The sequence below is a fragment of the Scleropages formosus genome, chromosome 5, assembly GCF_900964775.1.
Source record: "Scleropages formosus chromosome 5, fSclFor1.1, whole genome shotgun sequence".
NCBI lineage: Eukaryota > Metazoa > Chordata > Actinopteri > Osteoglossiformes > Osteoglossidae > Scleropages > Scleropages formosus.
Window position 1 is genome coordinate 34,683,108 of NC_041810.1, and position 26,728 is coordinate 34,709,835.

Here is a 26,728-nt window from a genome sequence, read left to right on the forward strand (position 1 = left end):
TGTCTTGTGATGGACTGGCATCCTGTCCTGGGTGCCCCCCCCCTGCCCTTTGCCCTCTGTTGCTGGGTTAGGCTGTGGCTCCCTGCAACCCTGTATGAGACAAGCAGTTTCAGGTGTGTGTGTGCTTTGTAACTGAAAGACAACATTAATATTTGGTCTCTTGCTAAAGCCAGTGACACATAGATCAGGCTCAAAAACTTCAAATAAATCAGGGGAAGAAGATTTATTACAATTATTCAAGGTTTATGAATTAGAAACAAATGACATCTATTATTTATTAAAACACAAGGAACAGAAAAAAGCAAGCAGATTAAAAAAGTGCTTTATGTAACAAAATTGTTATAAATATTATGATCGATAAAACATTAACATGAGTTATTCACATAGTAATGTCAGTATAACAACATTTGCATTTATTTGCCCACAAAAATGTACACATTCTTAGAAGTTATATTGTTTAATGTAAAAGAGAACATCCAGTGATGCTTATGCTTGTATTAATTGTTACAAAGGGTTTTTGCAAAATACAAAAAATGAAATACATACACCACTAAAAAAAAAATTATCAATGCATTCTCTTGTTTATGCAAATGATCACCTTCATCTTTGGTGACAAATTTATCAATCCTTTACTGCAGAAATGCCAGTGAGTAATACTCATGCTAGCAATAATGATAGATTACAATCAAGATGCTCTATACAGAGCAGTCTGTGTTTTTGTAATTCTGTACTGCTTCTCTAAAATGTTCATTCCCATAATACTAAAAACTATTACATGAAATGCATTGTAATGAACCAGTAACCATTTGTTTGTTTGTCAATTAATTAATTAATTAATTCCTTCATTCATTCATCATAGTCACTTGTCCAATGCAGTGGCATGGTGGTCCACAGCATATGCTAAAAAGTACTAGGCCAGATGGGGTACACTCCAGAAAGGATGCCAATCTATTGCAGGGTAACCACACACATTCACACACTACAGGCAGTTTAGAGTCACCAGTCCATCTGAAATGCATGTCTTTGGTCTCTGGAAGGAAACTGGGGTACATGACAGAATCCCACATGAACACAGGGAGAACATACTTCTGATAACACAGCCCAGGCACTGTGAGGCACCCATAGTGCCCACTGCACCACCATGCTGCTCTTGATCAATTATCACTTGAACAAAAACCCTGAGAGAATCTTTGAAAGAACAACTGAAATGAAAGGATTTAAAATAAACTCTTCAATTTATCAGCTCACTGCACATACATCATCTAGTTTAAAAAATAAATTATCAGTGTCAGTTTTAGTATATTGCACTAAATTAATTCAAGCAAAGTTGATGTATGACATGCATGTCAGGCTTTCTTTCACTGTCACAAAAATGATGAACCCTGAAGTGGTGTAGTCAAAGGGATTGCGGTGGTTCTACAGACACATTCTGTATCCTCTCCACCAGAAAGAAGCACAGGGTCCCAGCAAACCCCAGGACCACCATCACCAGAAGCTGCCAGGACAACAAGAGGTGGCCACTGTAGAAGAATGCCATAGCTGCACATATGGACTGGCAAAGGAATAAAAAAAACACAGTATCAGTGTTACTTGTGATGTCAGCAAAACACAACAGATCTACATATGCACTGGTAGTTAAGACTGATGAAGGCTGCCAACTTTGCCATATTTGTACTATAATTTTCTACCAAAAAGTTTATGAGGAAAACAACCCTTCAGATACACACATCTACTGTACACTTTGTCCCCCACAGACCAATTTTGTAAATACACTGGGTCCTCTTGCTGTAAACATTCCAAGTTATGAAATTACTTGTATTTTCTTATCTACTTTCAAAAATGTGTTTGTTGTGCAGCAAATGTTTACATTTATTCACTTAGCAGATGCTTTTCTCCAAAGCGACTTACAATGGATACTATGTAGTGTTACTAGCCCACACACCATCTTCACCAAGGTGACTTACACTGCTAGATACACTACTTACAATGGGTCACTCATCCATACATCAGTGAAACACACTCTCTGTGTCACTCACACCCTATGGGGGATCCTGAACAGCATGGCTTTGGACTACGGGAGGAAACTGGAGCACCCGGAGGAAATCCACGCAGACATGGGGAGAACATGCAAACTCCACACAGACTGAGCGGGGATTGAACCCACGTTCTCTCACACCACCCAGGTGCTGTGAGACAGCAGCACTACTCACTGTGCTGCCCCACCACTCTATGTTGACTTTGTTTCCACAAAAAGACGCTGGTTGGCAGCAAAACACCCACATGGAAAAATAATGCAAAGTCTGATTGATGTCATCTTGTCATAACTGGGCTATGGTGGTCTGCTGTAAAAAGCCTGCTGCATCAAACAGTGCACATGTTTACTGTCAATAACAGACACTGAACAGGAGTTTGTGGAGGTGATTTTTTTTCAGTCATTTTAAATTTGTCTGTATTTTAATGTAGATTGATGTTAATAAAATGTTTCTATAAAGTCTTACGGCACATTTTTCACATGCAATATCCAAAACTGTTACAAAATATTCTAAGCAATTAAATCTAAGTATGTTTTTTACTTCACATTAAGTGTATTGATGATAAAGTAAACTAAAAGTGGCCAGATGCTGAAAAACGTTGGGCATACTTGTGTGATGAATTAGTTCCATCTTTATCACCAGTTACACTGTGTCCTCAGTGAGAAATGCCAGTATTTAATGGCAAACTTCCTAATATTGTAATATTGCCTTTATAAGGGGAGGAGACAGTAGGTAGCATAGCAGTTAAACCTTGGACCTGAAGAACCTAACACTGATTCACACCTCCCAGAGCAAAGTATCAACCCAAAATTGCTCTAGCAAAAATTATGTTGTTATACACTCACTCACTCATTTTCATTAACTGTTTATCCTTGGCAGGGCTGCAGCAGCCCAGAACATATCCCAGAATCATTTAGTGCTAGGGAAGGAAGAATACACCCTGGACAGAATCCCAGCCCATGGCAGGATGGCCAAAAATGCGTGTGCACACATACACACAAACACAGACTACAGGTCATTTAGCATTGCCAATTCATCTGAACTGCATGTCTTTCGATTATGAGAGGAAACAAAGCCACCAGGGGAAAACATAAGCAGACACAGGGAGAATATGTAAACTAAACACAGATCGAGCTGGATTCAAAGCTACACTCAAACAACCCAGGCACTGTGAGGTGGCAGTGCAGTTTAGGTCAGGTGAATTAGCAATGCTAAACTGCACCACCGTTCTGCCTACCCTGCTATATCAATCTGTTAATCATTCTAAATAAGCTGTTTTGAGGAAAAGCATCAGCTAAATGATAATTGTAAATGTAACATATTTTGCCAAGGTTGTCGTTCACTACACTCCAACTTATTCTCCCATCTCAACTCCACTTTTTCACCTTCCTATGCCACCTGCTACACAGGAGGAACACCATACTGTCTTGCATGTTTAAAGTAGAACACAATACACTGAACAGGACATTGTGGAAATGGCATTTTCTATATTCAGGAATTTCAAAGTCGACAATTTTCACATTGCTAAAAATTCATTAATTTTTTGCATTTAAAAAAATCTATCTTTTTTAATTTATAAAAGATAAGGTGTGTCACAGGACTTATGCTGACGGCAGATTTGGAACACAGCAACCTTGAATTAATAAGCAATTAATGAAAATGGAATAAATACAAACAAATTTTTAAATTCATTACAGCTTTATCTGAGATATTTCCCCAGAACCTCACCCTTGAAATAAATCAAGGGATGTCTGTATTATTAAGCTTTCATTAGTTGTGACATAATAGTTGGATTTATGAACAGTTACAATCAGATTTCCTATGCGAATTATGTTGAGGACTCTGTGTAACCTCAGAGGGTAAAATCAGTTCAGAAAACATTTTGTCATGCCTTAAAAGAAAAAAAATACACTTTGTACTTAATATCATGGTCTAAACAATTGCAAGTTGTTTTCCTGTACCGTATAATGTTAAGCGTGTTATAGATTTTTTTTTTTTTACTCTGCAGTTTAAAACAAGTGAGAAGTGCACCATAAGCTTTGCTGAAAACACTTAGGTGTCACATACATTACCTGAATAAACTTAAAGAGAGTGAAGGCAGGGGCACTCCGCTCTGCATACACACAGCCCAGGATACTGTACAGCTGTGTGTTGAAGCAGCTGTCTCCTAGTCCAAGCAGAAAGCTGCATAGCAGGGCGATGGAAACACTGGAGCAGGAGGGACCACAGGTGTCAGTAGATTGCATTCACTGAAATCAATTCCAAAAGAAAAGCACAGTCGATTGCAAAAAAAAAAAAAAAAACACAATGAATGTAGTAAGAAAAAAACTTAACTGAAAACTGTCAGTGTCAAAGTCATTAACTTACAATGCTCACATATCCTTAATTAAATGAGCTCCTGGATAAATTAAGACAGTTCAATGTAATATCAAGTTTTATTTTAAGACCTCAAAACAATCAGTGTCAAGAATTTGCAATACTAGAAGAAACCATGTAGGAGGCAAATACTTCTTCATTGCACTGCATGTATTAAAAGACACTCATCATAAACAGGATACAGACTCTCTTGTTAATCCGAGAATAAATACCTGTTGTTGGTATTAAAGACATTAGAGGAAAAAACAGGAAGTTACCTTGGGACCAAATAAGGCTCCAGCTGAGTATCTGTTCCAAAAGCCACAGGGGCATCATTAGGAAAGTTGAGAAAGATCAAATAAAAGGTAATGAAATGCACCACCATGCCCAGGAAGACGACTGAAGTGCGCCTAAAGCGGTTATTCTTGCACATGAGCCCGAACAATCCTCCACCTGTGGAGAACAGTTGTTGTTTAGACCAGAGGGTAGTGTAGCAGTATTAAAAACTGATTCCAGGAATACAGACATACAGTGTAGATAGGTGAAAAGTAAATTTCCTCACAAGTGTCTTCCAAATATTATTATAACAATAATAATATGCAATAAATACGCAATATTGTAGTTGCTTAATTGATAGATATATCTATATGAAAAGTTTACCAAAAAAAACCAGAGTGAAAAACCAAATTCACACATATCCCCCCCAAGACCAGGATTAGGGGATCTGAAACTACACAAACAAGAGTTTGTATAATTTCACAGTTCACAGTTTTATTCATTTATACAGCTGGATTTTGACTATTGAATTTAATATTCTTGCCTGAAGGTACAGAATAAAGGCTACTTCCTGGTACTTGAGGCATCATTTGATTGCAGGTTCTCAACTTTACATCCATATGATTTCAATGAGCATCCAAACTGGAAGAGGTACAAGACTAGCAGACCTACCAATTATCTCTCCAATCCCAACTACAATTCCTGAGAGGCCAATAAGGCCTTGGGCAGAATTTCCAAAATGCCTGGTTGCCCCAATGCAAGTTCCATACACACCACTGTAGAAGGACAGCTCTAAGCCTAGAAAACAGCAAGTTAGCACAATTAGACACCACTTCTGCCACCAATGTACACATACATTTCAGCATTTCGCTAGTGTTTTGTAGAACTCATACAGTGCTTACCGCTATATGCCATGCAGCAACTTAAAAGAAGTATAGGTTTGGATTGAAACAACTGCAACACTGTTCCTGAAAAGAGGAGCATTAACTTTATGTTTTCCATGGAATAACAGGTATAATGTCAACAGTGTTTGCAAGTGTATATATAGATCACAAACAAAAAGGCCTTACTGAATTCTGATTTGGCCTCCCTAGCCGCTGAAACCGCTTTCTGTTTATATCTGGAAATAAAAAGAGCACGATATATCCATCAACCACACAGCAGGATTCTACCTAGTAACAGACATTTTGCCCTACAGAAAATACCTAATTTCAGAGGATTTATCTACAGAATGTAACTTTAAATGTAGAGAAACAACAAGTTTTACAAAATGTGGGCTGAGAGTAGAGACCGTCCCTCCTCTTCAGACAGAATTTCCTCCTGCAGTCCAGCCTTCCTCAGCACAATGAAAGTCAGAGTTCCCAGCACAGAGACCACTAACAGAACAACAAACACGGTCTTTCTGGTGCCATCTATGAAGCGAGAACAATATTCAGGTTAAAGGACTTTTTAAAGGCAACTTTCTAAAGAAGAAATACACACACACACACACACACACACACACACACACACACACACACACAATAATGATGTATAAATATAAAGTTCACAGCACAGACTCTTCTGAAAAATTTCCAATGTGAATTTGTGAAATGTGAGGAATTGGCTTAATGTTTTATATTGTGCCTTAAAATGAACAAGTTTTTATGCACTGTGAAATACTTTACATGCTTTTTATTTAATAAGAACTAGAACAAAGGAACTGAGAAGACTATGGCATAGAAATTTTTTTCAGAATAGCAACGAAGACACAAAATGAAATACAGGTGGTCCTCAATTTACGGTGGAGTTACGTTCCGTGAAACCCATGGAAAGTTGAAAATATCGTTTAGATGAAAATGCAGTTAATACACCTAATACCTCTGTGTGACAACTGGAAGATGCGGATCGCTGCTGCTGCCCAGCATTGCAAGAGTATCGCACTGCATATCGCTTGCCCGTGGGGAAGGAAGAAAAAAAAAAAAAAACAAAATTCAAAATTCGAAGTATGGTTTCTACTGAATGTCTATGGCCAGCACACAATCGTAAATAAAAAAAATCGTAAGTCGAACCATCGTAAATCAGGGACCACCTGTAATGTATATTGCTGAATAGACATGGTACCTGTGATTTCAGTTTTTCCTCTCCAATCAAAGTAAATGTACAGATTGCCAAACAGCATACTATCGAGAGACAAAAACAAGTCAGAAAATCTATAAATATGGTCATTTAGGAAGTAAAAATTAGAAGATGACACAATCAGTTACAGTAAAGTGTGAAAATCAGGGACTGTCATTTCTCATCCAGTACTCTTTTAGATCTCACTGAAATTCTACCACCCCTCTGCGAACTACCACCTTAACATGGTGGAGGGGTTTGAGTGCCTGAATGATCTCAGGAGCTATACTGCCTGGGGCTATATGCCCCTGGTAGGGTCTCCCAAGGCAAACAAGTCCTGGGTGACAGATGAGACAAAGCGCGGTTCAAAATCCCCTTATGACTACTAAATCAAGGTTCTCGTGTACCCCGCCTGGTATGGGGTCACCGGGGCCCCACCCTGGAGCCAGGCCTGGGGGAGGGGCTCGCATGCGAGCGCCTGGTGGCCAGGTCAATGCCCACGGGGCCTGCTCTTCGGGGGGCTCACCACCTGCCGGAGAGGACGTAAGGGGCCGGTGCGTTGTGATTTGGGCAGTGGTCGGGGCCGAGTGCCCGGCTGACCCAAACCTCGGGCGCCAACTCTGGCTTTTGGGACTTGGAATGTCACCTCACTGGCGGGGAAGGAGCCTGAGCTAGTGCAGGAGGTTGAGAGATACCGTCTAGATATAGTCGGGCACACTTCCACTCACAGCTTGGGATCTGGAACCACTCTTCTCGATCAAGGGTGTACTCTCCACTATTCTGGCGTTGCCCAGGGTGAGAGGCGGCGGGCGGGTGTGGGCTTATTAATAGCCCCCCAGTTTAGCCGCCATGTGTTGGAGTCTACCCCGGTGAATGAGGGGGTCATCTCCTTGCGCCTTCGGGTCAGGGAATGGTCTCTCACTGTCGTTTGTGCTTATGCGCCTAGTGGCAGTGTAGAGTACCCGGCCTTCTTGGAGTCCCTGGAGGGCGTGCTGGAAAGCGCTCCCACTGGGGACTCTGTCGTTCTACTGGGGGACTTTAACGCCCACGTGGGCAGCGACAGTGTCACCTGGTGGGGCGTGATTGGGAGGAACAGCCTCCCTGATCTGAACCCGAGCGGTGAGTTGTTATTGGATTTCTGTGCTAGTCACGGTTTGTCCATAACGAACACCATGTTCATGCATAAGGGTGTCCATCAGTGCACTTGGCACCAGGACACCCTAGGTCAGAGGTCGATGATCGACTTTGTAGTCGTTTCTTCTGATCTTTGGCCATATGTCTTTGACACTCGGGTGAAGAGAGGGGCTGAGCTGTCAACTGATCACCACCTGGTGGTGAGTTAGATTCGATGGCAGGGGAAAAAGCTGGACAGACCTGGCAGGCCCAAACGCATAGTGAGGGTCTGTTGGGAACGTTTGGCGGAGGCCCCTGTCAGAGAGGTCTTCAACTCCCACCTCTGACAGAGCTTCAACCAGGTCCCGAGGGAGACTAGGGACATTGAGTCCGAATGGACTATGTTCCACACCTCCATTGTCGGGGTGGCGGTTCAGAGCTGCGGTCATAAAGTCTCCGGCGCCTGTCGCGGGGTGGCAATCCCCGAACACGGTGGTGGACACCGGAGGTAAGGGATGCCGTCAAGCTGAAGAAGGAGTTCTATCAGGCCTGGCTGGCTCATGGGACTCCTGAAGCAGCTGACGGGTACCGGTGGGCCAGATGGAATGTGGCTCTGGCAGTCGCCGCGGCAAAAACTCTGGCCTGGGAGGAGTTCGGTGAGGCCATGGAGGAAGATTTTCGGTCGGCCTCAAAGAGATTCTGGCAAACCGTCCGGCGACTCAGAAGGGGGAAGCAGTGTTCCGCCAACACTGTTTACAGTGGAAGTGGTGCGCTGCTGACCTCAACTGAGAATGTTCTCGGGCGGTGGAAGGAGTACTTTGAGGATCTCCTCAATCCCTCCGACATGCCTTCCATACAGGAAGCTGAGGCTGGGGACTCGGAGGGGGACTCGTCCATTACCCTGGCTGAAGTTGCTGAGGTAGTCAAAAAACTCCTCGGTGGCAAGGCTCTGGGGGTGGATGAGATCCGCCCCGAGTTTCTCAAGTCTCTGGATGTTGTGGGGCTGTCTTGGCTGACACGCCTCTGCAGCATTGCGTGGAGTTCGGGGACGGTGCCTCTGGACTGGCAGACCGGGGTGGTGGTCCCTCTTTTTAAGAAGGGGGACAAGAGATTGTGTTCCAACTATAGGGGGTTCACACTCCTTAGCCTCCCTGGGAAAGTCTATGCCAGGGTACTGAAGAGGAGAATCCGACCGATGGTCGAACCTCGGATACAGGAGGAGCAATGCAGTTTTCGCCCTGGCCGTGGAACACTGGACCAGCTCTATACCCTCACTAGGGTGTTGGAGGGTTCATGGGAGTTTGCCCAACCAGTCCATATGTGTTTTGTGGACCTGGAGAAGGCATTCGACCGTGTCCCTCGTGGCATCCTGTAGGGGGTACTTCGGGATTATGGGGTTCAGGGCTTGCTGCTACGGGCTGTTCGTTCCCTGTATGACCGGAGTAGGAGCTTGGTTCGCATTGCCGGCAGTAAGTCAGACCTGTTCCCGGTGCACGTTGGACTCCGCCAGGGCTGCCCCTTGTCACCGATTCTGTTCATTATCTTCATGGACAGAATTTCTAGGCGCAGCCAGGGAACGGAGGGTGTCTGTTTTGGTGGCCGCAGGATCTCGTCTCTGCTTTTTGCGGACGATGTGGCTTCATCGAATCAAGGCTTATAGCGTGCACTGGAGAGGTTTGCAGCCGAGTGCGAAGCGGCGGGGATGAGAATCAGCACCTCCAAATCCGAGGCCATGGTCCTCAGTCGGACAAAGGTGGATTGCCCCCTCCGGGTTAGGGGGAGTTGCTCCCTCAAGTGGAGGAGTTTAAGTATCTCGGGGTCTTGTTCACGAGTGAGGGAAAAATGGAGCGGCAGGTTGACGGACGGATCGGTGCGGCGTCCGCAGTAATGCGGTCATTGTACCGGTCTGTTGTGGTGAAGAGGGAGCTGAGTTGTAAGGCGAAGCTCTCAGTTTACCGGTCGATCTACGTTCCTACCCTCACCTATGGTCATGAACTCTGGATCATGACCAAAAGAATGAGATCGCGGATACAAGCGGCAGAAATGAGTTTCCTCCGCAGAGTGGCTGGGCGCACCCTTAGGGATAGGGTGAGGAGCTCAGTCACCCGGAAGGAGCTTGGAGTAGAGCTGCTGCTCCTCCGCATCGAGAGGAGCCAGTTGGGGTGGCTCGGGCATCTGTTCCGGATGCCTCCTGGACGCCTCCCTGGGGAGGTGTTGCCGGGCATGTCCCACTGGGAGGAGGCCTCGGGGCAGACCCAGGACACGTTGGAGAGACTACGTCTCCCAGCTGGCCTGGGAATGCCTTGGGGTTCCCCCAGAGGAGCTGGAGGAGGTGCCCGGGGAGAGGGAAGTCTGGGGGGCTCTGCTTGAACTACTGCCCCCGTGACCCAGTCCCGGATAAGTGGAGGAAGATGGATGGATGAATGGATGGATGGATGGATTCTACCTGCATTGTAAAAGCCCCCAAAAGATGCCTGTGTTCCTGTTGATCGTGGAAGCATCCGAGTTCTGCACAAGATAATTTCCTTGAGCTGTCCAAAGCACTAGAAAGAATTATAAAAAGTGGAAAAAAAAAAAAAAATCTAATCTTATTTTGCTAGTTTCAGTGTGAGCAAAGATATTAGAGTGTTTGTTAGAAATGATCAGGTATTTGCAGTTAAACTCTGGATTTTAAAGAAATTATGAACAAAGCCCCAAAGTAGTATTTCAAACTCCTTTGCAGGGGAAAATGTACTAACTTTACCGCCGGTGCCATTTTTGTATCTTATGTATACTGTAAATATATTTATATACTTCAAGCAAAACATTCAGCAATTAATGTTATTAAAACCCACCCACTCACTTTTTCTGGCCATTCGTCTTAGTCAGAATTGTGACAGTATTAAATATAATTTTACTAACTGTTAATTTTTAATAAATTCTGTACACTGACTCCTCAGGATAGGATCATTCAAGTCGCACATTTTTAAACATACAATTATGTTTGAGTACATTTTTAATTGTAGTTTTTCCACTGTGCAAATTTTTGTTTTGCAGAACAAAAGCCATTTGTATTTCAATGTCCACTTGTTAACTAGCAGTAAAATCTACTTAAAATAAAAATGGGTTAGGAGTTTGGGACCATTATCATTTGACTTACTACCACATTGTTCAAAGTTAATAAAAACAAAAGGTATTTTTATTTACTATAGCAATACACAGAATTTTTACATAACCTTGACCATAAAAAAGTAAAAAGTAGCCTAAAGCTAACAAATGTCCCACAAGTTTCTGTTATGAATCTGTCAACCATCAAGATGAGGTTGTAGAATGAGATCTTTTATCTTTAGTATTTTTATTTTAATTCTTATTTTCACTTTTAACGTAGCTTGAAATTAATTTTTAAAAAAATAAAAACATTTATACTGCAGTGTAGTAGTACTATCTGCAGTGTATACCCTCACTCACTATGTTTCCAGGATATGGCCTGAACACTGCAACCTTGAAATGGACAAGGGCTGTTGATAACTGATGGATGGAAGGGTATTTTTTATCTGTTATAGTTTTTCCTGAGGTTTTTATAAAGCCTAAAATGTTACTAAGCAGAGGGCCATACCTATTATACAGCTTTGATTGATTGCAACACAGCAGTAAAAGTGACAAATTATAAACCAATGAAGTTATGGACAGACTTCCTGTCCCAATTGAGTTTGTAAGCAGAAGACCCACTGTAAAATTACTATCATGCATGAACTTAATAACAAATGTTCCAAATACACTGAGATTCCAGAACTTCAGCATTTATACAAATTTATAGTCACAGATGGGAACCTGTAATTTAAAAACAAGAGAAAGATTTATGTGTGGACAACATAATGATAATCAAATCAAAGATTGAGCCATACTATAAAAATAGAAAATCACAGTTCTTCCCATTTAACTGATCTGCAATTGGGATTTTTGTTTATATAAATCATAATATAATATGCAGTAATAAGTATTTTTTTCTTTAACATAACAATAAAGACATCCACTTGTTTCACTTGTGATCAACATATGAAGTACTAAATTAACTATAACCTTTGTTCTGTATTATAATCTTTCTGTAGCAGAAGTTACTGTATTGCATTTTAAATGCATTCACTCATTTGTTTAAGGTAGTTAAAAGGTTTTACAGTATAAACATTGAGCTATTTTGTATATGTTGATTTAAGCTAAAACTGATCAAAAATTCATAACATTTACATAATTTCAGATATTCAACTTTGTCATCGCTAGAAGACGTATTACTTCTCAGCAATGAATGAAATGATTTCTTGTTTACATACTGCTATTTGTTATGTATGGTAAAATACAAGTATGAAAAAGTGACTTTAAAAATGGATGGTGGTGAACAGTAACTGAACCCAAATTTCCTTGGGCCATGAACTTACTGGCTGCTCCTACTCCAGTTAGAACTGAGGTCAGGTAAAAGGACCACGTTGTGGGAAAAATGAACACTGCGATGTAACTACTGCAGAAGGACAGAAACATGGTCAAAGAGGCAATATAGGGAAAAAAAAAAAATCCTATAAAACAATATTAATGCCAAGAAATCATCAAGAAATACAACACTCAAGGCTTTTTGAAGTTGAGAAAACAAAAATATTACTAAAACTAATGAATAATTATCAGGAGGAAAGACTTTTTGTACAATTTCCCAGAAAGACACCGAAACTACATTTTTATGATTGAATAATAAATATTCTTAGTTACCTATAAAGGATTCCACTGAGGAACATGGTTAAACGGGGGCCTAGTATTGTGACAATAGCAGAAGCACACAAATTGGACACTGAGAATACTCCATATATGATACCAAGGCTGCAATTAAAAAAAAAAAAAAGTTAAACAGTTAAAAGCTTCCAACATCAACACAAGCAACAAAATGCATAGGTAATAATAATAATGATCTACCATTTCAGTCACACCGGGCCTTATTTTTAACATATTTAATGCTTGCAGTATCAAAAGTATATTGTTTCTCTACTAACTATAGCAATTACATTACAAGCATACTGTATATACATATAGGTTGAGTTAAATTTCAAAGCTACCCATAAAAAGTTTTAAAAAAAAAAAAAACTCAGATCTTCTAGTTAAAATTCTTGTTTGCACTACATTTATTGATTGGTCTTTTCTCAAGTGGCACATAATGATGATTAACTAATACTGTATTTAGCTGATACCTTTGTCCAAGGCCATTTACAATGTTAGATAAACTGAACTTGCGGCAATCATTCACCCATTTATACAGTAGAGAAATCTAACCCACACACAATAAGGGCAATTTAGAATCACCAATCCACCTGAAACACCTCTGTAGACTGTGGGAAGAAACCGATGCAAACATGGAAGAGAGCAAGGTTCAAACCCACATTCAATTCCATAGCCCAGCGCTTTCAATTGTGCTACTGTACAGCTCCTTCAGTGAAAACTATGCTGGAAACGAGACTCAGATAGCCTACTTAGCCATGATTAATTTCAGGTTTCCTAGAGATCTGTAGAAAGAATATAAGGAGAACACACACACACACACACACACACACACACACACACACACACACACACACACACACACACACATTTTCTGAACCGCTTGTCCCATACAGGGTCACAGGGAACCAGAGCCTACCCGGCAACACAGGGCGTAAGGCCAGAGGGGGAGGGGACACACCCAGGACAGGATGCCAGTCCGTCACAAGGCACCCCAAGCGGGACTCGAACTCTAGACCCACTGGAGAGCAGGACCCGGTCCAACCCACTGCGCCACCGCACCCCATAAGTAGAGCATACTGACTTAAATTAAGTGACTACACATAGCCACATGACTACAAAATCAGTTATTGTTACCCAAATTACAATACACCATTAATGTATCAGCCTAAAAATTGTAATTAGACATTTTTTCCAGCAGTTTAATTTTTAACAAAGTTCTGATTTTCTACATAACCAGGATTATATTGTTCACTTACAAATTGGCTATATCGGGACCATGCAAATGCAAATGCAAAAAAAAAAAAAAAAAACATTTACATCACACAGACTGAACTTTTCTTTCCACAATTTGCACACACAAAACTGTTTTAAAACCACACATAATCTCTTACCAGCCTAACAACATTTATTTGGGATTATTTTGGCAATATTTTTTTCAGACTAACAACAATACATGCACACTTAATATATGCAGAATCTCACCTGTGGTACCCACTTCCTGTGAAGGTGGTATTACTCAGGCTTTTAATCACAGTTTGCTTGGTAAAAAAAAAAATGAAGAAATTGTTAGAGGAAAAAACAAAACAATACAAATGCTGTTTAAAATAAAATAGCATAATCTGGTTCTAAAATGTGACATATTGACAAGTCTTATAGGAATTCAAGTTTTCTGCATTAGGCTAATAAGGTGATACTTAAAACACTGTAACTAACCTATAAATGTAACAGGAGGAACCCCATACTACCTTTGCGAAACATCCTAAACCCAATTGCTCCAGCACAACTAAATTCAATTTATTTTTATAGAGCACTCTTCTCACACTGTGACAGAGTGCTGAACAAAGACAAAGGGGCAAAGAAACAAATAGATCTAGCAAAGAAAGAAAGAAAACTGTTGATTACAGACTGACGTTAATACAACATCAATGGATTTATTACGGTTATAAGTATGCCTACTGGCAATGGAGGAAAGGAACAAAAACTCCTATAGTTGAACATCAAGCGAGGGGGGAAAAAAACCTCTGAAGATCCAAGTGCGAGTGACCGTCCACCCAATACAATACACAACTGAGTCAAATATTAAATTTTAAATAATTTTGTATTATTTTAAAAAAAATCTTAAAATGTCAACTAAACAGCAAAGAATTCTTTGAATGAATGTTTCACTTAGAACTTCCAGGACAAAAAATATTCAATTTTCATAGTATGAATTATACTTACTAATAATGTTTAACTACTAATATGCAATTATTTAATAATTAGTAACAAAAACTGTAGTATTAGTACTAAAAGGACCTATAAACATTATATGAGGGGAACCATGAGCTTGCTTGAATTCCAGGGAAGAGCTTCCCTCTCCTTATACTCCAAGGAAAATTTCCATTTACCATTTTCAGCGGACTTTTTTATTTCCACTGAACTAATGCAAAAGTTATTTCAAATTGCATTAACGGCCGGTCATAAACTATAAAGCAAATAGAGCACAGACAATAAACGCTCCAAACCCTAGGGCAGGATGTCTCTGTCATGAGACAATGATGAAGTGAGCGCTCACTGCATACAAAGAGCGGGTTTGTTCTCCCTTTGCCTGACCTACATTGTAGAAACTGGCTGCAAAGTAACGGGCTTGAAAACGTCGACCGTAACTTACGTAAGCCTTAAAATTAAATATCATGCAACATTCTGCCCCCCCCCCCATTTAAGAATGCGCTGAGGTTCTTTACCGTCCTTCTCTAAATTGATTCGAGTCATCTGAGGCTCATCACAATTTCGTCCGCTGACGCCAATTTAAAATACGAGACGCGCCTGACCCGCTTCAATCGCGTTCTGTCTTCATGAGGATTACAACATACAGAACATGCTCACAAGCTGCATATGGCTTCTACACATGTCATAAGGACAAGATGAATATACATTAACACACAGAGTTTGGAGTATACTAATAATTTTGATGAGGAAATATTATGATTATGTTAAAGCGAACTAAATGTTATCCAGTTGGTCTCCTACGTTTGCGTCGCAAAAAATACCCTGTAAATTAATAGATATACATACATACATACATACATACTACATACATTTTCGGATATTATGCAGAAAACCACGTTACATAAGTACTTAGCGAATTATCAGACTTCAAGTCATTTTAAAAACGTGTACGGCTTATATTGCTTAAAAATATTAAAATTCTAAAACTTATGGGGACCGTCCTGATCATTTCTTTCCTATGAAATACTTTTCTACATCTTCTGTAACCCCAGCGGAAACGTATCCTACATTTCACCTTGCATATAAAATTAGTGCCGAATATATATTAAAAAAGTACAACAACTAATCAGACATGTTTCTCTCAGCTGCTATATGTAAACAGTGTGGCACGAGTGTACTGCTAGCCACCTACTACTAGCTAGTAGGAAAATGCAGCTGATACATTTTCGGTTAACTACCAGCCTACGATCATCATGTTCTGCTTTTCGATATTTTAGAAGGCAAAGTAACTGTTTGAAATTTCTGACGCTGTCGTTAAACAAATTAGTCGCGGCATTTCATTTCTACTTACTTCAATGTTTCCACATGTTGTAAAAGCGGTAAAGATAAACAAAAATCCCAGTCCCAGGATGCAAACATTAAAAGTTCTCATGTCCGCCATTATTAAACGTGTGACTTGTGCCACGTTTCATAAACTGAAAAAATGAAGAGAAGCGGGGTAAAAAGTTTGGCTTTCACGGAGACATTCCCAGCGACGGCCGACTGCCGCTCTACTTGTTCGCAACTCGAGTTGTGCCTTTTTTTTTTTTTTTTTTTTTCCCACAAGACGCCTGCGCTGACTGATTTCAACTGTCGCTGCATTTCTGTCTCCCAAATTTCGTATACAATTCGCGGTCTTAAATTGAACCCAGTTGCTCGAGAAAAGTAGCCTGGCCACAGCTTTAGCTGTTGTGAAAGCGACAAATGTTTTCGAAATTTATTAACACAGGCGACATGTAGAACGATTTGAAATAACCTGGGTTTCTCGATTTTCGGGCGTTTCACGCATTGTATCGCGCATATTTCCTCAGCCTGAACATAAGTCACAGTACTTCAAAGTTATACTTTTCTCGTGTAGTGTTTCCAATATTTTGTCCACCTCCGTGTATAGTCACTGAAAGAGTTGCTTTTGTTGCAGTCCAAAATAGCAGGAAACTCACAGAATTTTCATATGCGGTCTGTGAAGTGATACCTTTGCAGCACCTTCGTAATTAGACTTAAAATGCGCTTTAAAGATATGAAATCCATGATGTTAATCGCAACAAATGGTAACTTCTTCCTGAGGAGATACAGTACACAACAACACAGGGCCCGCAGCTGCGACTTTAGTGATTTGTCTGCAAAGAGCTTAGTGGTCAGTTTGTCCCAGTCTGTAAAATAAACCTATTCATAGATGATGAAGCAAATTTAAAGCTGTATCTGCAGTAAGACGCTGCAAATAATTCAGTCGCCGGCGCTTTCTTTTTATTATTGCTTCGGGTACAACAGATACAGATAGTGTGATACCGTGTTATTCGAATCGAACGACGAATGGCGATTTGCACTACAGCGAAAACACTAAAGGCAGACAAGTTCGAAATAAGTTATTTATTACGTGAAAGACTTGAAATTCCCATATCCATTTCAGTAGTAGTTAACATAACCATGATAATATTGATTAGGATTTTCTATAAAATTGAGCAAAACAAAACCTCTGGAGCAGAACTTAGACACGACTACACCATGTTGTGACATCACAACAGGGGATTTAAGAATTTCCATAAATGTCGATCTGTAGCAGGAAATCATTTTACTTCCGTTTTGCCTGCATTTAATGGGCTTTCAACTTTTTTCAAATCTAGATTCCTTAGAGTCTCATGTCTTATCACGGACTGTTCCTTAGGAGCTCACGCCACAGAAAAAGCCGTTCGCCAGGTTTTCCTAGTGAGTCCCATACGGAAGCCCGCTCGCGCCCAATCACAGACACACAGTACGAAAGCCGGCTCGCCCAATTACAGACACACAGTACGGAAACCCGCTCGCCCAGTCACAAACACACAGTACGGAATCCCGCTCGCCCAGTCACAAACACACAGTACGGAAGCCCGCTCGCCCAGTCAAAGACACACAGTACGGAAGCCCGCTCGCCCAGTCACAAACACACAGTACGGAAGCCCGTTAGGCCTTTTCCAGAAACGCGTAAGTTTACCAGCAAACCGCATTATTGTACACAATCATCATGGCGACTCAGGATGGTAGGTACTGGGAGAACACGCTGTTTGTGCCGTTTCAGCTCTCAGTTTCAGTATTTTTCGCAAGCGCTTTGTCCAACAACATTAAAACTCTAAGTCGATGACTGTGCTGTAATTTGCCAGTAAAGTCATGTAGGTTTTTATTTAGACAGTAAGCTACGTTATTCGTTACTGATACTGTGTGTTTTGTTGGAGAGCCAAATACGGTTATGTAAGTTCTAGGTATAAACAAGAAAAAATCGTAATGGTGTATCATCTGCCCAGACCAATATGTATCCAGTTTGCGTATACTGTGTCATATATTCCCGCTAATTTTGTTTAATATCTACCAGTCCCCTAACCGTCCAGTTTTCAGCTCAGGCACTGTCACTTGGGAAAAATACATGAAACAACTACTGCTGCTTAACTCAGAGAGGCAGCTGGTGAGTTTGCTGACGTTGTCAGTGGTGAGTATGCGACATGGTAATTGGAGGCACATTGTGTTCCAGTGCCAGTTCGCAGGTCACTTACTGCGCTTTGCTGCGCTTACTGTGAGCGCAGACAGAATGCTGCTTTTGCCAACTTGAATATTGCATCGTCATCGTTGTAACTGGTGTCTAGTTTCACCCTTAGAGCTGCAATGTGTCACACAGCTGCTACTTTAAATCGTTATCATTCCTATGTAACAAAGTATAATTTTAAGTGAACACGTATGTCTGTGTTCTTGCAGGAAGCGGAGAAGTCATAATGGAAAGTGAAGGGAGTCAAAGTGAAGAGCCCGTGTTGTGTGAGAATGCTGGCCAGGGGGGAGCTCTAGCAGATGAGAAGAACCCCCCAGTTCAGGTCTCTGCTGTCAGTAATGGGGGAGACTCTGATGTGGGCAAGGAGATGGTAGATTTGAAAATTATTTGGAATAAGAACAAATACGATCTAAAAACTCCACTTGATGCCACAGGAGCCAATTTAAAGGAGCGAATCCATTCACTTACAGGTATGTATCTTTTTATAGGTGGTACAAAAGTGAGCAAGTGTAAAGCTTTTGAGACAGCACAAGAGTCAAATGATTGCTTGTATAATCTCAAACTTATTTTAAGGTCTTCCACCTGCTATGCAAAAAGTGATGTACAAAGGACTGCTACCAGAAGATAAGACACTACGAGAAATTAAAGTAACAAATGGAGCAAAAATAATGGTAGTGGGATCTACAATAAATGATGTTCTAGCAGTAAATACACCGAAAGAAGTCATTCAGCAAGAAGTAAAAGCTGAAGAAAATAAAAAGGAGCCTTTATGTCGACAAAAGGTAATATTCCTGTACCATGCATGTGTCCCACACACTGTCTGAAACTGCTTGTCCCAAGCAGGGCTGCGGCAAACCGGAGCATAACCCAGTGACACAGGGCACAAGGCTGGAGGGGGAGGTGACACACCTAGGATGGGACACTAGTCTGCCACAAGGCACCCCAAGACCTACCAGAGAGCAGGATGTGGCCAAACCCACTCCACCACCGCACCCCTGCATGTGTCCCAGTGTTTTGTTTTTGTTGTAGGCTTCTTGAAGTAGTTATTTTTTTATGTAAGGAGAGAAATTTATTTAAATCGCTGCCAAATATTATGTTTCATTCCACAGCTATGAAGTGCAGCAACAGTTTACATTCATGTATTGTCTTTCAGCAACACAGAAAAGTTCTTGATAAAGGAAAACCAGAAGATGTAATGCCTTCCTTAAAGGGGGCAAAGGTAAGTCTGAGCAACTTTCTGCATTTATTTTATCTCAGATTTGTATGGATTCTTTTTTGTTCAAATTATAAATTGACAGGTCATTGTAGACGAAAACTTGTTTTTGCTAGAAATCAATAAAGTGATTCACTTCCTTCACTGTTTCTTCACTCCATTCACGATAATTTGGACCAGCTCAAAGATGCATAGATTTACCAGTTTGTCATCTCAAAGATACATACATGTTTTAAAAATTTTATTTTACTTTAAAAGGAAGTGTGAAAAACATTATAATTGTTAACAGATTCACTACTATGTAGAGTTTAGTCTTTTAGGTCATCAGTTTGAAAGTTGGGTAATTGGAGAAAATAGAATTTTCTGAAATGTGGCAACACGGTGACACAGCGAGTAGAGCTGCTTTCCCACAGCGCCTTGGTGGTGTGAGAGGACGTGGGTTCAGTCCCCGCTTAGTGTGGAGTTTGCATATTCTCCCTGTGTCTGTGTGGGTTTCTTCCGGGTGCTCCGGTTTCCTCCCACAGTCCAAACACATGCTATTTTGAATCCAGCAATAGATGTGTTGAATGAAGCACGAAATTTGCCACATGTGATGTTTAACATCCAAAATAACTTGGTTAAATAGGAAGAAAATGAAATTTGTTTGAGAGGCCATTCATGCACTGTTCTCACTGTCGGGTATAATACCAAAGAAAAAAGCAAGAAAATCTACCAGAACATTAAACACTGCAAATTTTCTGCTTAACCTACATCTCAAGTTTTAACACAATATTTTAGCACTACCTCTAAATTCATGTCTAATCTTTATGATTTTTGTGGAAGAAATCTTGGAAGAGTGAGGCTGAGCCTAACATGAAATGAATTATTTTGCAACATCCAGTTTTAAAGTAGTATTAATCTCAGTAACTGATCAATCTATAAAATGAACTGAGTATAGCATGAAACAGCTGTTTTCATTCAGTACCATCGCCTGTTGTAAAAAATTCTTTTCATTGCAATATGGCATAGCAATAAGATGTAATCTGTGTTCCCTGGAAGTGTTTTCAACCAGTGCAATGCTCTAGTGGATAAGTGGTTCCTGAAAGTGAATGGATGGATGGAATTTTTGTCAGTTTGTCAGTTTTGATACTTATCATGTTTGCTGTTTACTCCTGAAATAATAATAATATGCAGGTTTATAGTGTTAAACATTGATATACTGGCTATTAAAAGTGCATAACATTATATTATTATCACATACAGTATATATATGTATAATTTATTATAAATATATTATTTGTGAAGTCTTATCTTTTCATGTGCTTGTGTCCAAAGCAGGCAGGTTTCTTTTCCGTTTGACTGGTGGAATGTTTTACCTGTTATGCCAGGTAAGGAGTGACTAGAGATTTGTCATTTTCTCAACAGGAGCGCTTACCTACTGTGCCTTTATCTGGAATGTACAATAAATCAGGTGGGAAAGTGCGACTCACTTTCAAACTGGAACAGGATCAGCTGTGGATTGGAACAAAGGGTGAGTTTAAGACTTGTCTGAATATGTGTACACAGTCATTCCCGAGATACACCAGTTCGAGTTACAAAAATTCAACTTTATGAGAAAGTTAATTTAGTACCCCTGCTTTGATTTACGACCTGCTTTGTGTTTATGAAGACCAAACTTGGATTTTGCAAACCTCATCAGAGCAGGACATTTACATTTATTTATTTAGCTGACACTTTTATCCAAGGTGACTTAACACTGCACGAAACATCTTACTTTTCATGTTATACTCTAGAGCAGTGTAACACACACAGATGCACACAATTTAGAGTGACTGATCCACCCAAAAACACAGTCTTTGGAGTTTGGGAGGAAACTTACTCTTTAACTGTGCTGTATGTCATCTGTATATCAACTGTATTATAACTGTATATGGTTGGCCGGTAGCCTAGTGATTAGCGCCACTGTCTTTGGATCCAAAAGTTGTAGGTTCCATCTCCACCTCCGGCTGTAGTACCCTTGAGCAAGGTACTTACCCTAAATTGCTCCAGTAAAATTACCCAACTGTATACACAGGTAAATAATTGTAACCTTAATGTTGTAGGTTGCTTTGGAGAAAGGTGTCAGCTAAATGTAAATTTATTAATTGTTAGTTGACTGTGTGTGTGGAATTGTATATATAACTTCCAGTAATGAGCATAATGAGTTACAAACAGCTTTCCAGCTGAAATTGTGCTCGTAAGTTGAGGACCCGGTGTACAGGTGGTCAGTTACGGCAACCCAGATTTGCAACTTTGTTTGGTTGCAAGGCATAATATTTCTTATTATTTGGATCTCAGTCAGTGTTCGAGTGTCTAACAGTATTTTCTATCTTTACAAAACTTTGTAATTCCCTTTATGTTACTTTTTATTTAAAATGAGCAAGTGAAATAAGTGTGTCCTGATTAACTCGAGTTACAATGAGGTCTTCAGAGCAGAAACTTTATTATATTTGTGACTCTATCTTTCTTAAAGGTAGAATTGTTATAACTAATAATGTTAATTATTTGAACATGGTGCACCTGTTGTTAAGAATTGTTCTTTTTTCTTAAAAATGTCTTTCCTCTATAAACTACCACTGACTTCCTTTTTAGAAAGGACAGAAAAGATTCCAATGGGTTCTATCAAGAATGTGGTGACTGAACCAATTGAAGGTCATGAGGACTATCACATGATGGTAGGTGTCACTGTGGAGAACACCACACCTTAAGTTTTTGGTTAATGAAAGTACAAAATGTATATTTCAAAAACATATTTTGAAGGAAGATTTTACTTGATAAAAGTAAGATGTGTGTCCTTTCCCTCATTATATGGACATTCACTTATCCAGACTAGAGTTTTGCTGTACCATTCACCTAGGTTTAAGTACTGTACCAGCTTATGTAAACTTCTTAATCCATAAGTGCAATAACTCCGTAATGAAACATTTTAGACTATCAGAATCAAATAAGACATCCATATTTTTAGTGCTGAAGCAAGTTGAGTGTTAAAGTTATGCAAATGTCAATAATTTGTTTAAAGTGCTTTAAAACCCTTTTTCCTACTTATTTTCTTATGTTGTATCATAGCCAAAGACTTCACTCCGACTATTGATAAATTATGCCCATGGTTTGCTCTGTTGCATTCCTATATTTTGCTTTGCCACTTAGTTTAAATTGTCTCTTGCACTGTAAGTGGCTTTGCAGAAAGGTGTCTGCTAAACAAATTTAAATGTACAAACGTACCTGTACATTCCCAACAAACTTAAAATTAGTAATTACTCTGTTTCCATGTAGCTGTGGAAACTGTCATGAAACTTGGACTCTGCTAGAGGAATATCCAAAAAAACCCACTTAAGCCTCATAAAATTAGAGTCGCCAACAGCCTTCCCTTATGAAACTTGATAATATGTACAATTAACTTTGAAGGGAGAACCTCTTTTGTAATTTCATAATAATATAACAATAATCGTGTCAGAATAATGTTATTGAAGTGTTATTTAAGTAATTTTTGAGTGAAATTGTCAGTCCACAAACATTATTCGCAGGTAAAATAATGGGAATAGCTTCCCGCCTTGCAAGTGGATTGTCAGGAAAGAATTGGGTTCAGGTACCATGAGAGTGATTTGTCAGTTTATCAGCTAATCTTTCTTAAAGTAATCCTTAAGTAAACTACTGTTTTTGGTCATTGCTACTGTTCTGCGATACTGAACCAAACATTCACCAGTTCTTAAAATTTAAATAGCATATTGTCAATTATAGTGTGTGTTTTTGGAAAATCTTAGTCGATTAAGCTCTTTTTTCTTTGTAGAACACTTGTCTGCATATTACTGCTAGAGTAACATTTCATCTTTGAATGGCTAAATAGTGGTTTTAAATGGCTTTATGGTTAAACAATATATTTCTATCATACATCAGAAGTGGACATTGTCTCTTGTTCTGTTCCCTTTTCCAGGCATTTCAGTTGGGTCCTACAGAAGCCTCTCAGTATTGGGTGTATTGGGTGCCTGCACAGTTTGTTGATGCAATCAAAGACACGGTACTTGGAAAATGGCAGTATTTTTAAATGTGCCTCCTCTCTTGACCATGAAGAACTGGGATACAGAACTCACATGATCAAAAGAAAAGTTCCTTCCTCCTCTCTAAAGGACAATGAGTCATTGAAGAACATTGATTTTGAAGGCAGTTGGGGAAAAATAAGAGAACTAAAGGATGCTGTCAGACTTGACAGGTTGTTTTGGGATTAATTATGAGATCTGTTACATAGCAGTATCCCATTTTCTTGTCCTATTTCATAAATTTTTTTAAAAGTGAAATCTGACAGAAGTAAAAAAATTGTATATAGGTTATGAATCATTTTTTTTTTTCCCCAGTCCTTCTCAAAAAATAAAATTTATTTAAGAATAAAAAGCATTGCCCTAGGAAACTTGTTTGTTTGTTTGAATATATTGGTCTGTTCATGCTTGCCAAAATCAAATACAGACATGGTTTTAATGTAGTTTAGGCTTTGTTCAATATACAATCAAAGATTGAGTAAATAAGACAACGTAATCTATCCTGAACATGTATCTGTTGGTCCTATTATAAGAAGTCCACCACTTCTATATAAATATGTGTGCACAGTTTATCTAAGGCACAAGCAACTTACTGTATGAGTCTCCTTGTTTACAGATGGATCATAAAGGATTTTGTTTCAGCATCTGGCCTTTTCATCTCTGGTCCCCTTTGTTAAATTCTAAATGCATTGAAATGCTGTTGCTGCAGGTATGTGGTCAGTCACCACTGGATTTTGATACAGTCACAAATATATGAACGCCAAAGTCCTAATTTTAGCAGATGGCACTATAACTGCTGTACTTTCAAATATGTTATTTTCTGTGCCGGGGAAAATAGCTAATGATATGCTATTTATTACACAGTAGTTGTATGCCATTTTCTGCTTCAAGTAAACATTTGTGAAAATTTACAGATTCTGTACAGTTAATTTAAGACCTGTTCAGTCACAAAAGAAAAATCATGAAAAAGTAATATCTTCAAGTATATTTATTACAAAATTTAATTGTATTGAGAATTATAACATGTTCATATTGTTTTCTCTTATTAAGTGTGTCTGATTTTTCCCTTAATAGAGAAAGTTGATAAATCTGTATGTGCATCTTGTTGACTTTGTATCATCTCATTCTGCAGATGCATCTTGTTTACAGAGCCACAGTATGGAAGGTGTAAGCACAATTTAGTGATCAGACAACTTTTGTTAGAAACTATATCTGTTCTGTACAGACTTGCTGGATACTTGGTTAAGCAGAACATGTTGCACATGCACACATATGAAAGAAACATGATCTGACAGCCTTCGCTATGGAGGAATAAAGTAGTTTAATACAGTGCCTTTTCTGGAAATAATTTTTAATGTGTATGTGTGTAGGCACTGTAAAACACAAGGTAGATATAAAGGGTTTCTTAAATACAACTTCAATTCCAAAAAAGTTAGGACACTAAAATGTAAATAAAAATAGAATGCAACGATTTGCAAATCTCATAGACCCATATTTTATTCACAGTAGAACATAGCAAGCATCACATATTTAAACTGAGGAAATATACCATTTTAAGGAAAAAATAAGGTAATTTTGAATTTGATGGCAGCAACGTGTCTCAAAAAAGTTGGGACAGGGCCATGTTTACCGCTGTGTAGCATCCCCTCTTTTAACAACAGTCCATATACATCTGGGAACTGACGAGACCAGTTGCTGGAGTTTTGGAAGAGGAATGTTGTCTCATTCGTGTCTGATACAGGGTTCTAGCTGCTCAACAGTCCTGCGTCTTTGTCATATTTTTTGTTTCATGATGTGCTAAATGTTTTCAACTGGTGAAAGGTCTGGACTGCAGGCAGGCCAGTTCAGCATCCGACTTGAAACCATGCTGTTGTAATAGATGCAGTGTGCGGTTTAGCATGGTCTTGCTGAAATATGCAGGGCCTTCCCTGAAGATGATGTCATCTGGATGGAAGCATATGTTGCTCTAAAACCTGTATATACCTTTTAGCATTGATGGTGCCTCTCCAGATGTGCAAGCTGCCCATTCCCTAGGCACTAAGGCACCCCCATACCATCAGAGATGCAGGCTTTTGAACTGAGCGCTGATAACAAGCCAGATGGTCCCTCTCCTCTTTAGTCGGAGGACACGGCGTCCATGGTTTCCAAAAAGAATTTCAAATTTCGATTTGTCTGACCACAGAATAGTTTTCTACTTTGCCTCAGTCCATTTTAAATGAACTTTGGCCCAGAGAAGACGGCAGCATTTCTGGATCATGTTCACTTATGGCTTCTTCTTCATATGATAGAGCTTTAACCTGCATTTGTGGATGGCACGGCGAACTGTGTTCACAGACAATGATTTCTGGAGGTGTTTCTGAGCCCATGCAGTGATTTCCATTACAGAATCATGCCTGTCTTTAATGCAGTGCCACCTGAGGGCCCGAAGATCACGGGCATCCAATATTGATTTTTGCCTTTGTCCCTTGCGCACAGACATTTCTCCAGATTCTCAGAAACTTTTAATGACATTATGTACTATAGATGATGAGATATTCAAAGTCTTCGCAGTTTTATATCGAGGAACATTATTCTGAAATTGTTCCACAATTTGTAGCCGTAGTTTTTTCTAGATTGGTGAACCTCTGAATATCTTCACTTCTGAGAGACTCTGCCTCTCTAAAATACTCTTTTTATACCCAGTCATGTTACTGACCTGATACCAATTAACCTAGTTAGTTGCAAAATGTTCCTCCAGCTGTTTCTTTTTAGTAACACTTTTTTTTCCAAGCTTTTGTTGCCCTGTCCCAACTTTTTTGAGACGTGTTGCAGCCATCAAATTTACCTTTTTTTTTTTCTTAAAATGGTACATTTCCTTAGTTTAAACAATTGATATGTTTTCTATGTTCTATTGTGAATAAGATATGGGTTTATGAGATTTGCAAATCATTGCATTTTGTTTTTACTTACATTTTACAGTGTCCCAACTTTTTTGGAATTGGAGTTGTATAAACACTGCCTGTTGTCAGTCTTATTCTGAAGTATGTTTCTTGAAAATGCAGAACTTGTAGTTCATCAAATCATCTCCAAATCAAAACATAAGCAGACAATATTATAC

General features: G+C 39.6%; 2 protein-coding genes across 7 annotated transcripts; one reads left to right on the top strand and one right to left on the bottom strand.

The window, feature by feature from the left end:
• Positions 1-190: 190 nt before the first annotated feature.
• Positions 191-17,592, bottom strand: LOC108932974 (UNC93-like protein MFSD11). 2 transcript variants are annotated; one of them, XM_018749723.2, is made up of 13 exons: positions 16,171-17,581; positions 14,094-14,149; positions 12,609-12,716; positions 12,287-12,366; positions 10,321-10,417; positions 6,768-6,826; positions 5,932-6,076; positions 5,735-5,784; positions 5,567-5,632; positions 5,337-5,462; positions 4,667-4,841; positions 4,106-4,241; positions 191-1,552 (listed from the first exon to the last, which is right to left on the bottom strand). In XM_018749723.2, the coding sequence occupies exons 1-13, from the start codon at positions 16,258-16,260 to the stop codon at positions 1,397-1,399; spliced, it is 1,344 nt and encodes a 447-aa protein (XP_018605239.1). In that variant the 5' UTR covers positions 16,261-17,581; the 3' UTR covers positions 191-1,396. The 2 variants fall into 2 exon arrangements, with proteins under 2 accessions (XP_018605239.1, XP_018605241.1); XM_018749725.2 differs by lacking the exon at positions 191-1,552 and having other exon boundaries at positions 4,120-4,282; positions 16,171-17,592.
• Positions 17,593-17,719: 127 nt separating this feature from the next.
• On the top strand, positions 17,720-23,897 carry ubfd1 (ubiquitin family domain containing 1). 5 transcript variants are annotated; one of them, XM_018749729.1, is made up of 8 exons: positions 17,835-17,872; positions 18,202-18,315; positions 18,579-18,839; positions 18,943-19,151; positions 19,523-19,588; positions 20,987-21,092; positions 22,193-22,275; positions 23,532-23,897. In XM_018749729.1, exons 3-8 carry the CDS (start codon positions 18,596-18,598, stop codon positions 23,640-23,642), a joined length of 819 nt encoding a protein of 272 aa, XP_018605245.1. In that variant the 5' UTR covers positions 17,835-17,872; positions 18,202-18,315; positions 18,579-18,595; the 3' UTR covers positions 23,643-23,897. The 5 variants fall into 5 exon arrangements, with proteins under 5 accessions (XP_018605246.1, XP_018605242.1, XP_018605245.1 ...); XM_018749730.2 differs by lacking the exons at positions 17,835-17,872; positions 18,202-18,315 and adding an exon at positions 17,720-17,816; XM_018749726.1 differs by lacking the exon at positions 18,202-18,315 and having other exon boundaries at positions 17,833-17,872.
• The last annotated feature ends 2,831 nt before the right edge of the window (positions 23,898-26,728 follow it).